At 43.5% G+C, this 16,054-nt stretch overlaps 1 protein-coding gene across 1 annotated transcript; it reads right to left on the bottom strand.

The window, feature by feature from the left end:
- Positions 1 to 984: 984 nt before the first annotated feature.
- On the bottom strand, positions 985 to 14,957 carry c8h1orf53 (chromosome 8 C1orf53 homolog). The gene is made up of 4 exons (XM_015970896.3): positions 14,617 to 14,957; positions 10,356 to 10,457; positions 4,883 to 4,971; positions 985 to 1,184 (listed from the first exon to the last, which is right to left on the bottom strand). Exons 1-3 carry the CDS (start codon positions 14,827 to 14,829, stop codon positions 4,900 to 4,902), a joined length of 387 nt encoding a protein of 128 aa, XP_015826382.3. The 5' UTR covers positions 14,830 to 14,957; the 3' UTR covers positions 985 to 1,184; positions 4,883 to 4,899.
- Positions 14,958 to 16,054: the final 1,097 nt, after the last annotated feature.

The following is a 16,054-nucleotide window of genomic DNA, read 5'->3' as shown; positions in this document are numbered from 1 at the left end:
CACCAAAAAACGGGCAAAATCGTATTTTATTTAATTAAAGACACAAAATCACCGATTTCATTTTCAAGAGAAACGAGGAAGACTGAGGTAAAAATGTCATTGAACTCAGTTTTTTAAAATTTTTTATAGGTGAACAGTCAAACTAGATCAATCAAACACAGCCACACACCCTGAAAACATAGACAAGCACCAAACTGAGAGGGTCTCCTGTAAGTGCGCTTTAATTCATGGATTTTTCGCACATGGAGCACGTGGTGCAAAAAAGAAAACAGTGGTTGATCTCCGAAAATTGTTCTGATGTAAAAAAAAAAAATCCACATACGAAGAAACGAATCAGAATAAAAAAATGTAAAAATAAATAGTCTTTTTCTAATGTGCTTCATTTGGATGCCATTCAGAACTGATGCTTCAAATACTAATTTAGTTTTGTAGAAAAAGGAATAAAAAAAACAAAAATCTTTTTCATTCAAGGTTTATTAAATATGACAAATCTTTGTTTTCAAAAGGAGCCTAATTAAATGAAAACCTGTTTCTGTATTTATTTTATTAGAGCTTCACGAAGGCTAAAACAGAAGAATGAATGAAACAGAATAAAGTGCAGGCTGCAACATTAATAAACAAATGAAAGAGCCTGTAGATGAGCAGATTTCAGCTGACAACAAGAGAAGAGAAAACGGTGTTTGTGAGCTCTTGAGCTGGGAGCAAAAGGGTGACAATTAACGACTCCTCTGTGCTGCCTTCATAAATGATCATGTGCCATAGTGCTAACAGTCATTTTGCTTTGCTCCTTCAGCCTGGGTTGACATCACAGTGTATCTCATCAATAATGCAGCAACGCTGAGATCCGTTTCACAGTGAACCACAACACCAGGCGTTCTCCACGCCTGATACCCGGAAAGGAATGCTGTGTTTGTGAGCTCCAGCATGGCGCCAGCCAGGACGACTGCCCGCCTGCCCTCCTGTCCTCCTGGATGCCTGCATGGCTCCTCGGGCTGGATTGCCCCACATCCAGGCTTCATCTGGAGTTCTCATTTCTGGGTCACCTCAAATGACACAGAGGGAACTCTCAGTCACTCCCAGAGCGTGGCCAGAACAGGAGTGGACGTGGAGGCGAGGAGCTGGAGAGAGGAAGGAGGAGGGCTCTCCCAGGATCCGCCGCGGTGCAGGGAACCACAGGCTAAACACTGACAGAATGAAAGGGGGGGGGGGAGAAGGAGGGAGGAGTGAAGCACTGTAAAGCCTTATAGTCACATGTATTGCAATGAGGGTGGGAGGATGGAGAGACATCCTATTTACAAACACAACTCAGATATTTTTTATTAATATTTAAAAATAAACATAATCCAGATGTGATCAGAATGTCCTCCTATGCCCCGAACAATCTACATTCTTACTTTATACTTAATTTTTAAAACAATTTCATAAAACATTCAGGTATGAATATGCTCAGGAATACATCCAACCTGTCATTCCCATCTCGATCCGGACTCTCGTTCACTCAAACTCCCCGCTTCCTCTACTTTCTCTTCTGTCTATGTCCCCCTCCCACCCCCACCCCATCTCTCCATCCTTTTCCCCTCCCTCCCTCCGATCTCCTCCCTGCTCTGCTCTGCTGGAGCTCAAATCACAACCCCAGTCCCTGGCAGATGGAGGATAGGAGAGAGAAGCTCTTAACTAGCCAGCCTGAGCCTCTGCTCTCTGCACACCAACTGCTGCCTGCCTCCCCTCCCTGCCTCCAGAGCTGCTCCAACAGCACGCCGTCACCATCACACAAACACAGCCGCTCCGCTCTGACTCCTCTGGGGACGCGCTGCCCCCCTGGGGGACGGTGCGCGTATTAGTCCACATCTGGCCACACTAAAAAGGGACATGGAGACATGATAGATGGATGTCCTCTGTCATAATACAACCTCACAGGTCTGGGCGGCGTGTCGGTGGAAATGCGTGATTTTATTAAGGGCTAAAGAAAGCTAAAGCTGGAACGGCTAAAGAAAGCAACCATGTTGTCTGGGTAAGTGTGACAACAAATCACAGATATGACTGCTAGGATGTGGAAACGAGGGGGTAAGAAACAGGCCGAAGAACCTCCTTGGGCTCTTAGGTGTCTTTGACTTTCATCTGGGCTCATCTGGCGACCGCCACTCGGCCTGGCATGAGCCTGACCACCAGTTGCGTTCTGAGGGAGAAAGCACTCCTCTGTGCTATTTGCAGCCCTGTCTGTCCAAAGGAATCTGGTGCGCTGACTGTCACTCAGAGGCCATGTGTGTTTTTTATCACTAATTCTACCACAGGGATGCGGTTGTCCATATGACCACTGTGGAGGCTGCTGCCCTGAGGCGAGCTGACATTGTCTGTGTAGAAGGACCAGACGTTGATGTAGGGGTTGCTCAAATGCTGCTTCAATATCAAGACGAGCGCACACGCAGCCGCGCGTGCGTGCGCACAGAGCCCGGCCAGTTGCTGAGACTGATGTTCCTTTCAGCCATCATAAGGCTGACACTCAAGTTTTCTTTTTTTTTTCTTCTTCCTGCCAAGCCCTGTGTCAGTTCCTGGCTGGTCTGGCCAACAGTGATGGAGACATTTTAACTGACTGTGGTTGGGGCCTTTGGCCGCGGGCTTGCTGTGGCTGTGTGTGAGACGGTGGGGGTTGCTTGGCCTGTCAACTGGTTGCGACTAGAGCCTGTCTGGTCACAGATCCAATCTGGACAGCTCTCTCTTTCTCCGCGGCTACAGCGGCAGCATCCTGTAGAAAAAGGCACGCGCTGTATAGCTGCCACTCTGCTCCAGTGCAGCATATGCTCTGGCTGAGGGTCAGAGCTGTTCAGTCCAAAATGCCTGAAATAAACACCTCACGTGTCTAACTGGCAGTTGCAGCTTATCGGCGCACATCTGGGAAAACTAGAGCCTGCATGTGTGCAAGTGTGCTTACATTTGCTTCCACTTAAAGATTAAGAGTTTATCTTTAATAGCTGAAAGTAGCAAACCTACTGATTCGTGTAGAGGTATTAGTGGGACAAATATGGGCCACAAAGTATCAAAAATGAGTTTTAATTGATTAGAAATGAGCAGAGTTGACTCATCAGATGCATCGGGCAGTTTCCATGTCCTCGCTGGAGTTAATGTTAGGAATAAATTAAGAAGATTCCCCCAGGTATCTGCAAAGGGGAACTCCTGCTGCTTGTGTCTCAGTCACCAACTGCTAAGTTAGAAGATGATGGGGGGGAAAATTCAAACTGTGCCATCCCTGGATCAGGAAGACGCGGAGGAAAGAGGCAGACATGCAAGTTGGCCTATTTCATGGTCAGGCTGCGGGACCGCTGAGGCCCTGAATGGCAACGCGTCTACTTTAATGTGACAGACAAGTCCCTAGGCAAAAACCTGCGGAGCCGCGGCAGGCAAACAGGCCCAGGTACTTGATGAGTGTGACACCTTCACCGTCCCGCTGTAGAAATGTTGCTGCCGCACGCTTCGCTGCCTCGTTTTAGAATAACACCAAATAAATTCGCCTCTCATCCCGCCTGACGAAGCGTCCCCAGAACCTGTCCTCCCCAGCACTGTTGGGATCATGAATCTCCTTGTAGCCGCTCACAGGGCTTTGCTCCGATCACTAAGCACTTTGCCTTTGGGACCCACCTGCCGAGGAAAATTGTGGCCGCGCCAGTGGGCGGCTGCGACAGGAGTCGGCGGCAGACACATCCTCTCATCACGATGCTGTTTGCCCAATCAGGCGGAGACAGGAGAGTGTGTGTGGCAGCTTCAGAGAGAGTGCCTGAAGGCATCGCGCTGCCTTCCCACATGCACTCCCAAATCAAGCAGGCACATCTTTCCCTAACGTCTCCTGCACGCACAGGTAGTGCTGCATGAGCACTTGACCTTACCTAGTGCTATTACTGTGGGCTACAACGTGTGGCGTTAAGCGCAACCTTTCTTCTATATTGGCCTATTAGGAGCCACAGGGCGCTCCGATGGAGCGAGCCTGTACTATGCATGTGTGAGTCTGAGCATGCTGGAGAACATGTGCGGATCTATTGCAGTCCTGGGATAAGAAGGCCCAGGAGTTCATTAGGCTGCAGCTCAGGGGAGCGGCTGCGAGGAGCTGCACCGTAGCCAAGTGTTGCCAGGGGGCTGAGCTGCAGGTCCGGTGGGGAGGGCGGCTGTTGATGTCCACGGCGTGTTTGCTAACAGCCTGATTCCATCAAGTGGTGTAAAAGCAGCGCAGCCAAGTGCGAGGGCTGACCCTTGCCCCTCCTTCTATTTTTAACAACACAGCGTATCAGTCAGAGGTAGACACTTCAGTCAGGCACTTGTGGAGTGCAAATGATGCTAATATTCATGCAGCCGTACGTTTGGGAGAGAAAAAATAGCGAGACATGCAAAGCAAAAGAGCACAAGACTCCATCTGACTATCCTCAGTTACTTTCGCTTATGTGCCCTTTATCTCGAGGGCGAAGATCTAAAATGCACTCAGTTTTCATCTCCATACTCCCACAACCCTTGTAAATGCATCTGAAGAGTGGAATACTACAAAATATTTAATACTCTTGAAGAGACGTGAAAAACGGAGCTTCAGGCGTTTCAGTGGACATTTGAAAAGAAAGGAAAATTGTGCAGAAAATATAGCAAACCAAGAAGTGCGATAAGAGACTGTTTTATATAAGAGTCGAGTGAACAAATCCTTTCTTCCCAATCCATGTTTCATGACAATAAAAAACATTCCTGAGAATGGTTGTGATTCATGAGAGGTAGGCGTTGCACAGACGCTACCCATATTTCATCATTTATTACACAGCAAAAAAAATGACTCAAGTAGACAAAATAACGACAGGCAGGAGACGAGCCAGGAGCGCTGGGCTCCATTCCAAACAGGCATTTAACATTTTACCTTTGTGGGCTCCGGGGCTACACGTAAAACAGGGAGTTGAAGCGCTTCTTCATCGCAGGGTCCTTCACGTTGACGTGGCCATATGGACACTGGAGGAGAGAATGAAGTTAATGAATGATGTTCGTTTGCTTCGAGTGGAGCAGCGCTTTATCACTTTACTCACACAGATAACGAGACATGAGCAAAAATAATTTGATGTAAGATGAGAGTAATGAAACGCGCAAAGGGACGACGCCATAGCAGCTGTGGGTTTTAGTGCTCCTTGGCCAGTGCTTCCTCCAGTTTTCCTGATCCTCTCATCTGGGAACCATCTGAGATTATATGAGATTATCTCAGCTGTATGTACTCAGTAATCGGGTCTCCCAGTGCATAAAGTCCTCATATTTGCAGTCTCATTGGCAGATCCTTGGTGCCTGTTATTGGCAGTGGTTTTCTGTTACTGGTGTTCAGCTTAAAACAGCCTATTCGATTAAAACAGGTCCACTGAGAAACCATTTTTAATTATTATTTTTGAAAATGATCAGTCACTCTGAGTTTTTCATGCAGGCCGAACATGAGAATGACACCCTACATCTATCTCCTGCAATAGCTTCTGAAAGAAAATAGACGGTGAAACTCTAGGATTTGAGAAGCCTGACAGATCTGCGTCACACTGTCACTTAATAGTCATGGACTCACCTAGTTTGACTCGCGACGGTGAAGGATGTTGTTGGTTTAGCATCCAGGAAACTGCACAGGAAGTCTAAACTAGTAGAAGCTAGCCATTAGCATTAGCAACTCCACCACACAGCAGAACTCCTCCAGGCTTTTGCTAATTGTGGAGGTAAAACATCAGCGTTGAAGAGCAAACAGAGTGAGTGGTAGAGTAGTGTTGCTGTTAGCCAATCAGAGGTGAGATGTCTAAATATCAAATAAGACTCCAAATCCTGCCGTCTGACTGAAACACGCTCATCAGAGCTTTTTTCCTGCAGAGTACAACTTACAAGGTATTCATTCCTACTAGAGACCACTGCAAATGTATAAAATATGTAAGTGAGGACTTCTTTAAGCAGTGGCGTCACTTACTTATCTGTTTAAATCAAATCAAATCAAACTTTATTTATATAACACTTTTCATGCAAATGTAAGGTTATGAAGTTCATGGTTTTCAACTCCATACAGCTGCCCCCTGTGCACAATAACACCGTGTAGAAAAACCAAGGTCGGGTGTTCCTCAGACTGTTTACATTCCAGGAGAAGAGTCCGAAGGAGAAGAAGAAGCTTTACTTAATCAAAGTACTTTATTTGTGATTAAAATTATTAAGCAAAACAGATGTTGATCAATAAAAATCAAGTGAATGATCTGTGAAATAAATATGTCATGAGTTATGTTTAATGAAAACAGGACTATTACACAGACAGACTGATCCTCATCTCCATAGAAACGAGACAGAGACACATTGTTCCAACCAATCAGAGCTTTCGGCTGCCGCAGGAGAATCTGGTGTTGACTTCAAGTGTCCAATCCGCTTTACTCCAACTTATCAACAATTCAGAGATATAAAACAAGGCAACGCCATTTTAAGTCAGTTCCACTTTGACTTCAGTTCTATTCACCATCATCCTAAAGAAAAGCACAGCCTGGCCAGATGTGTTTTCTTCTTTAAACTAAGAACTGTGAAACGGGATATTTTCGTCGTTTAACAACCAGACGACGTCCTTTCAAAATAAGGGCACCTGCTGACGCCGACGAACGGTACCGGGGTCGACCCTCCAGACGGGCTTTGAAACGTTGTGATCGCTGCACCGACAGCTCCATCGTACATCCGAGGTCTCCAGACCTGGCATTTCCTGATCTACCTGGGAGACCCCCACTGGGTACGTACACGGCAAAATAGCGGCTCATGTCATCACTTTATAAGCCTCGTGATATCTAGTCATAACAAAGACGACCAGATTCAATGACGTCAGCCTAGAGAATCTGAACCAGACACACACACACACACACACACGCACCAACACAACATCCGAATCCATTTTCATTCATCACAGAGTTAGTCCTGGTAGATTGTTTAGAATTTATAATTCAGAAATTAAAGATTCTCAAACGATCCCATCTCTCTCTCTTTTCTTGTCTCAAAGTCAATACAGAGTGTTTAATTAAACTCCCTGATGATAAAAACAGCCTATTCTTCTGTTTATAAAAAAAGAACTACTAACAGTGTATTAAAATACAACTTTAGATAGTTACATCACTTCAATTCCGTTACACATAGGATGCAACACAAAGTGCTTAACAGATTAAAATGACCCATATAACCCACATTCCCTCCCTTTCCCACACTTAAAACAATTGTGATAGTTTCACCCCCAATCCACACACCATTCCCAGGCACACACACACGCACACACACACAAACACTCGTCCACATAAGACATTAAAAGACCACAGTAAACACTAGGCTGAGCTCAGATTGGACATGTAATGAAAGACACGCCATCAAGGGAGCCATCTGCCTCGACAGCAGCAGATCGACGGCAGCAGCCAAGACACCAATCCAGGGCGCCCTGGGAGGGAGGGTGGCAACAACCCCCACCACTACCTGGGCACTACCCTAGGAGCGCCCTAGCCGCCGCCACCAACCACCGGTCCCGAGGCAGAGGGCTCCACAGAGGAAACACTGGAAGGATTAAAATACGTAACATGTAAAATAACAAGAACTAATATGGAAATTATCTAAAATGTATGGTGTAAAATATCCAATAAAATGTGATTAAACAAATAAAACAACATAAATAAAACTATAGACACATTATTGTGTGTGTGTGTGTGTGTGTGTGTGTGTGTGTGTGTGTGTGTGTGTGTGTGTGTGTGTGTGTGTGTGTGTGTGTGTGTGCGAGCGTGCGTGTGTGTGTGCCTGCTCTGTCTTCTCGATCCCCAGTGAGTCGTGGAGGATGGCTGCTTATACTGAGCCAGGATTCTCTGGAGGTTTCTTCCTGTTAAAAGGGAGTTTTCCTCTCCACTGTCGCTGCATGCTTGCTTAGTATGAGGATTGCTGTAAAGTCACTGACACTAGTCAGTGACTTGATGCAATTTGCTGGGTTCCTTATATAGGAAACATTATTTCTGATTGGCTTAATGAACTGTGAATTGGAATGTTTATTATGTGAAGTGCCTTGAGACGACTCTTGTCGTGATTTGGCGCTATATAAATAAACTTGAATTGAATTGAATTAAATGTGTAACAAAACAGTAATTACAAATAAATAAATAAGTAAAACAAGCAATGCAATAAATACTAATCAGTTAAAAGCTAAACTAAAAAGGTGGGTCTTGAGCCTGATCTTAAAAACATGAACATTCTCTGCGACCCTGAGATCCCCGGTTTATAGCCCAAACTTGTCAGCTAACGGAGGTAAAAACAAATCAATACTCTGTGTTTAGAAAAGAACCAAACAACAAACTTTAACGTGATTATAGAACAGATCCATGCTTGAGCAAAAATATTTTCCAAACTTCCGGCACCTTTTACAAATTTCAAAAGCAAAGTTTGATCTTATTTCTATTGTTGAAACAATTAATTATTTCATTAATGTTACTTCCAGGCATGAGTTAACATTTTATACTGATGAAATAATTGCAATTTGGCACATAATAAATAAATAAATAAATAAATAAACAAATAAAAGTTTCAGGCCTAAAAGGCTTAATTGTACAAAATCAGGTCAAATCCACTAAAAACCTGATATTAACAATAAAGATGAGTAAATCTTCAGTTGATACATTTTCTTGCTATGCTTTAACCCAATAGTTCTTTCCTAATCACCTTTTTGAGTAAAAATACAATTTTATGTGCAACAAAGCATGTTTCCTTTGGCATTTCTCAATGAATTAAGAATGAAATGAAACTGTGATTCTTTGTTGAACTATTCTGACACACCACTGATTTACACCTTGAGATGAGTGGCTCGTGTAAAGGGAAAGTTAGAAAAGAAGTGAATGCCAACAGTTGGGTCTGAGCAGACACTTATTTTTGCAGCAGATTAAGCAAATTAAAGTAGTGCGAATGAAAACACGTAATGAGAACCAATCTCTGGGATCACCAGAGTCTGTTTTTAGTCTTTCATCAGCTGTTCTGTCGCAGTTTTTCTACCTTTAAACATGAAATTTGAATAAAAACAGGTGTCTTTTAAAACAGTACTTTCTTAAGTAATTGTTATCTGTAACACTGATAATTAGATAAAATAATATAAAGCAAAAGTTGAAGCCAAATCTAAATAAGCTCCCTCTAGTGGCTGATTGCAGTATGAGTGTTAAACCCCGCCCCTTCTATAAGAGCTAATGGGATATTATCCTGAATATAAAAAAAAAGAAATCAAACTCTCAGGCAAAGATTTTCCTGGAGTTGACTTCTGTTGATTTACGTGCATCTCACCTTTCTACTGTATGTTCAAAAATTCCATTTCTCACTTTTTTGAGTTATATTTCCAATGTTGAAACTTCAAGGTAAATTTTGGGAGGGGGAAACTGACCGGGAGATACGATGTCCCGGTCCTCTCAGCTGCTGTGTCTACATACAATATCTCTTGCCTCCTCCTAAAAAGCATGATCCATTTCCTCACTTTCTTCTGGTGAAGGAGGTGCAGAGAAATCCTCCAGACTAGGAAGCGTGCTGCCATTTCTCCATCGTAGTGGATTGTGTGTCTGTGTAGCGCTTTGATTCTCTGACAGTGCTGCAAACTCAGTCTGTCAGGCAACAACTCCTTTTGGCACATTTTTGAAACTAGAAAGGTGGGTGGAAGGAGACGCTGGTATGAGGGGGTGATTTGCCCTTCAAAAAAGCATGATTGTGTGCAGGTGAGTAGGCGGGACTCCCAGCTCCCTACCTTGAGTGTGCAAACTCTGGTCCCTGAAGGGGCAGCTTTACTATTCTTTAGTAAAAAGTACTGTATGAATAAATGTGGACGATCCGCACTTGGTGGACCCGTCCAATCCTCTTCACACCATTTAAATGAATGAGAGCAGACAGAACCTCCCAGTACAGTTCAGAACTCCTCCAGCTGCATCTGTCGTCTGTCACATGATCAATAAACACTAATGACTTAGTGTCACTGGAAGCCCAGTGAGCCCACAGCATCACACTGACTCTGTTGTGGTTCAGAGACCCCTCAGTAACTTTGTAATCACTTCATCTTAATCTTGTACAAAAAACTTCTGCTTTTTTAGGAATAACTTTTGAAATTTGAGGAATATTTAGGAGATTTTTTTTCTAAAGTTTTCAGCATAAAGCACCATTTATTAAATGCTCTTCTCAACTGAGCTCAACAATCACAAAAAGGCTGAAAGAACAGAACAAAACTCAACAAAACACAGCAGAATCCCTTCAGAACAAACAGCTCAGGTGGGATGAAGGAGACAGAACGTGCACGGGAAAAATGGTGACACAAAGGGTGACACGAGCTGGTAACAAAAAGAAGAGACAAAGGAGCTCACGTGTCTGCACGCGCTGCCGCAGCATTTCCCTCTCTGGAGGTGGGCATACTCTGTGAACACCTTATACCCACTGGAAGGGTCGACGTACATCTGCTCCTTCGCCTGGGCATGATGGGAGAAATGATTATTTAATTAGTGCGACAAACAAACACGCATGCTGGTGTGTGACCCCCGCAAACACACCCATATACGGTACATTTAGTCACAAATACAGCGTGTAAGCACCAATGGTGGATATGACTACGAGCGTGCAGACAGATTGCTTCGGGTCAAGGTAAAGAGGGAATAAATGACCTCCATTCACAAAAACAGATGCGAGACAGTCGAATTCTCATGATGTGGCTTAATTAATTCTTTTAGTAGGTGAGAATCTGCAATGATTAATCAAGTGTAGCAGCTCAGTAATCATTTTTGAAGGCCTTGTTTTCAGATTAATTGTTCATCTTGAACCACACACACACACACACACACACACACACACACACACACACACACACACACACACACACACACACACACACACACACACACACACACACACACACACACACATACACAAACAGCTCCTGTAAACACACTGAGCTCCTCCTTTAGGAAGTTAGAAAACGTCATCTCTCAGTCTGTTTCAGCCTGAGACTGCACTAGTTGGTGAGCTTTGACAGCTCACAAAGCCAAAAGGCCCCGGGGTCTTTCAGTGACACGGCCTGTCATTTCACATGGCATTGCAGGGCCACATAGTGAAGCTGGCAGTGCCGGGCCCCCTCCGGATCGCGCTTTTACCACCCAGCCAGGCCCTACCACTCTCCTCAGGTCGAGGCCAACGCGCCTCAACTTCATCCTCACTCAGGAGCGCAATATTTACAACAGATTAGCCTAAAGGCACGCAGGCGACACCTTTTCACCACTGTCATCAGCACACGGCTCACCGGCTCTGTGTGATGGAGGAGACATAAGAGCTGGTGAATATGATGGACACGAGTAAAAAATAACAGGAAATTATCACACAAACCAGCCGGGAATCAGCAACAACAATAAAACACTTTCACTAAAGTTGTACTTTTTCTAAAGATAAATAGCAGCAAACTCCTTGTAAACAACGTGCAAAAATATAAAAATGACACAAGAAAACAATGCAATAAAAGATGTTAAATGTTGGGAACAGACATATTTTGTAACTTCTTCAACAAACATATTTTTTAATAATTCAGATATGATCTGGATTGGGGAACTCAGAGGGCAGCTGGAGTCACATTGATTGTGTTCCTGTAACGTAGCGATCTTCGGGGAAAACGTGTTCTGGTCGTGGCACTAATGAGGATGTTCCTTTGATGTATACCACCCACCTAAGCATTGTTGTAGACCAGACACAGACCCGCCCTCCCACGGTAATAACATTCACCAGTGGCTACTCCCAGCAGGACAATGAACCTTATCACTCTGCAGAAAACGCTCAGAGAACACCTGAGCTACGGGACAAAGGTGTTCACCCGGGCTGCAGGGTGAACACAACCTGCATATCATTATAATGTGGCCAACAAAGAGCAGGATCTAATAAAACTCTGAGATGCTGTTTTTGGCTGAAACCTGCAGCTTTAGAGCCACATGCGGCTCCTTGGTCCTTCTGCAGTGACTCAGTTTAACAAAAATAACACAGAAATGAATTTTGTCCATCTTTATGTTCACCTAAAGTCATTTTCACTGTTTTCTGTATAGACATATCTGTCTCTCTCTCTCTCTCTCTGTCTCTAGTTTTCTATCCATCAACTATGCAAAATTGAGATAATAAGTTCAGTTTAATAGTAGAATAAAATCCACATTAATCCATGGAACGGTTTAACTAAATAGCTGATGGGACATCAACAGTACTTTTCTTGCATTTAACAGAATATTGTGAGAATTTTGAATAGCTCATTTTACAAAAATATACTCTTATGCTGATTTTAAGAAACAAAAGTTTGGTTTTCACTAAAGCTTCTAACAAAGGTAAAATAAATCTTTGAATAAATTCATTCAGTCGGAATTAAATACCCAACAAACTGAACTATATCTGGGACAGGAGGTAGAGCTCGTTGTCCAGTGATCAGAAGGTTGCAGGTTCGATCCCGGCTCTGACCAGAGAATGCTGCTGTTGTGTCCTTGGGCAAGACACTTAAACTGCCTTGCCTGCTGGTGGTGGTCGGAGGGACCGGTGGTGTCAGCATCTGGCAGGCCTCGCCTCTATCAGTGTGCCCCAGGACAGCTGTGGCTACATTGTAGCTCATCACCACTAGCGTGTGAATGGCTGATTGTGTTGTAAAGTGCCTTGGGGGGTTAAAGAACCCTAAAAAGGCGCTATACAAATACAGGCCATTTAAACCATTTATTATGTAGATATATGTAGATTAAGTAGATATATGCTTTATTATTTCTGAGTTGGATACGGTTTTATAAAAAAATAAAGAATTCTCACACAGGCTCAGCAGAAATGTGGTTTTTGGTCCTATCATGAAAATAACATCAAATGCTGCAACTGACCTTTTATTATAGTTCCCAGTTTCATTGTTTCTATGCAGCACTTCATGAGTTGTTATCTTTATTTCAAACGTCAAGTGAAACGTGTTACTCTCAACAAACTGTACTGTGGAAAAGGTAAAAAAATACTTTATTAGTAAAAGTTTCAGGTCTCGTGTTGGTATTTATAGTATAAATAGAATACCTACAATGTATGCAGCCATTTAACACAAAATGGTGTGTGTGCGCGTGCGTTTGTGTGTGTGTGTGAGTGTGCGTGCGTGTGTTTGTGTGTGTGTGCGTTACGGCTGCCGTAAATGACTATTTTAATAATCGACTAATTTTGTTTTGCTGACGATTAGTCGACTAATCGTGTCATTCATAAAAGTTTAGCTTATTGCACCAGGATGCACTAATATACCCATCATTAGCTTCTAGTCTGAAGTCTGATCAGTTATGTGCCATCTAATAATGAAGACAAGATGATAGCTGATCAAACAACTTTTAATTATCTTTATAGCCTGTTAATGCAAATGCTAAAGTCGAATGGAGGTAGGCACCTAAAACCAAAAATGACTTGTGCTCGCAAGAGGCATGGTGTCAAGGTTGAATGAAGCGCTTCATCTTCCAATCTTAACTCAGGAAATGGGAGGACGCACCATGGTTTACTTCTGTGAGCGGGGTCCGGGGGCCACAAAGAGGGGGCCCGCAGGCCGCCTATTGAGTACCGCTGTTTTAAGATGCTCGTGCACCACCGATGTGCTCCCATGAAAGGAGAGTTTCACTTTGCAGAGTTTGAACACTACGTGCCTTTCTTTTGTCTTTGTATAATGCTCCCAAACTTCTGAACTACATTACCGACTCGCCATGTTTTCTTTCTCCAGTGACGAATGCTGATCTGGGTGGCCACTAGTGCACGTGCGCCTCGGAGCTAAAGCGGCGGCTGAGGAGAAAGGCAGGAAGCAACTGCCGAACGTGCTGCAGCAGGCCAGATAAAAAACAAAGGTTCATCAAATAAACGACGCGTTGACTATTAAATTAATAGTCGACTATTTTATTTGTCGACGTTGTCGTGACGAGTTGACTAATCGTGGCAGCCCTAGTGTGCGTGCGTGTGTGCTCCGTCTCCACAAACCCCCAGTGAGTCATGGTGGACGGCTGCTCATACTGATCCAGGCTCTGATGCAGGTTTCCTCTCCACTGTCGCTACATGCTTGCTTAGTATGAGGACTGCTGTAAAGTCTGACTCAACAAGTCAGTGACTCAATGCAATCTGTTGGGCTTCCTTACATAGGAAACTTTTTACTAACTGACATAATGAACTGAACTCAATGCACTGATAGGTAGTTTCAATTGGAAAGTTTACTTTGTGAAGCGCCTTGAGACGACTCTTGTTGTGTTTGGTGCTCAATTAACACAAGACTCAAACTGAACTGACGTCATGTGTTTAGTTTAATAACTGTGGACAGACTATTGGTGAGTAACATCATAATTATATTGTATTCTTAAGTTCTTCTATAGTTTTAAATGAGGTGGGTTATAGTTTGGGTGTGGTCAGGTAATTATTAATTTCCTTGAACCATCACCAAACTTATTATTACTGTTGAATAAAACTTAATGCTGATAAAATTTCAGTTGTTTTCACTAATTTTGAACAGAAGTTATAGCTAATAAAACATGTAAACACTTGACTGTGTTAAATCCCATCGACTCAGGTGATTAAAGGAACTAATTATAATAAAACGTGAATGTGACGCGTATAGGATATTACCTGACACGCCTCCTCATGCTTTCTGTGGATGATCATCTCTTCTTCTGTGATCTTCTCCTGGAGTTTCGCCACGAGGTCGCAGGAACTTGCAGAACCATGCAGCTCCGACTCGCTCTCGCCCGACAGACTCGGTACCGACATCGTTACGACTCGTTTACTAACCTGAACGCGACGGAGGGGCGTGAATTTTCTCAGAAATGCTTTATGAAACATGCTCTGCTGCTCCTCAGCTGATTCCTGTAATAAACTCTGAGTCTGAGCTGCATGGTAACCGGGTGCCTCCTCCCGGTTTTTGCTGCTCAGTAGTGAAGTTTCCTACTTCCTGATCATCTGTCACGTGACCACCTCCTGACTGATCTGCACAGCGCCTCTGCTGTTCCGCAGCTGCTACTCTCATGGATCACTGCTGCAAAGAGAAAAACATAATGAAACAGTAATAAGTGTTGCATTGTTACTTATTAATATAATGCACTTATTAAAGTTAAGAGGGTTATAATTTAACCTTCATATGGTGCATTTGGAGTTTAATTAGGTTTAATTAACCCAGATTTTCTCAAAAGCTTACATGTTCTATATTAAAATTGACTGATGGCAAAGAGATATTCAGAGAATTGCTTCGCATCTACTTTAGCTCATGCAATGAACAGTTTTCAATTAAACTACTTCAGTAGCGGTTTTAGGCACGGGCAGACAGGGCAGTTGCCCGGGGCGGCATTTTTTCATGACACAAAAGGGGCGCACAAGCGCTGAGTAAAAAAAAAAAAAAAAAAGGAAATCTGCGCCGCACCGAGGTTTTCTATTATCTGTCATATGACAGTGTCTGGATTGGAAACAGCAAGTTGGCGCCCCCTGCAGCTGCAGGCGCTCCTGCTGACTGAGAACGTTCACGTGCACCGTGTGTCTATGAAGAACAGGAAGGGGAGGGGTGCGGCGGGGGAATTCACCTCTGCGTCTTTCCCAAATGAAATGAGCGTGCAGGGGCTGAATCAACTGTATTAACATGGCTAAAGTCAATCACATCTTAACGTTCTTCCATATTTCATTCATAATATCATAAACACAGGCCTATCATTCTTTCAGGTTTCTCTGAATTGTGTGAAATGGTCGAATAAAAAAAGGAAAAACAAAACGATTTTGTGGTCACCCCCCCATCAAGGTCAAATTGTTTAGTCCTGACTAAAGGAAACTTACTGAGTTAAGAGCCAAACAGAAGAGATGAACATAAAAAGGCTAAAACCACCAGGTGTTCGATTCAGGGGGAAAAAAAAGATAAAGGTATGTAGCTCTCATGATGCATGTTTTCAATTTTTTGAACCAGTTAACTGGGATTTTAACGGTTAAATGCGGTCAACTAATTGCTAACAGAGCTAATAGGGCTGAAATATTGAAACGAATATTCAAATGGTTCGAAAAAAGTCCTTGAATCGTTTTTTACTGA

This window comes from Nothobranchius furzeri, chromosome 8 (assembly GCF_043380555.1).
Source record: "Nothobranchius furzeri strain GRZ-AD chromosome 8, NfurGRZ-RIMD1, whole genome shotgun sequence".
NCBI lineage: Eukaryota > Metazoa > Chordata > Actinopteri > Cyprinodontiformes > Nothobranchiidae > Nothobranchius > Nothobranchius furzeri.
Note: the sequence above shows the minus strand (reverse complement) of the source record. Positions and strands in the feature narration are given on the sequence as shown.

Bases quoted from the DNA above. Each gene is read 5' to 3' on its own strand.
- c8h1orf53 (XM_015970896.3), bottom strand. From the start codon at position 14,829: ATGTTTCATAAAGCATTTCTGAGAAAATTCACGCCCCTCCGTCGCGTT. The intron at 10,458-14,616 runs GTAATATCCTAT...CATCATGCCCAG, and splicing joins AGCATGAGGAGGCGTGTCAG to GCGAAGGAGCAGATGTACGT. The intron at 4,972-10,355 runs GTGAGCTCCTTT...TCTCTCCTCCAG, and splicing joins GCGGCAGCGCGTGCAGACAC to TGTCCATATGGCCACGTCAA.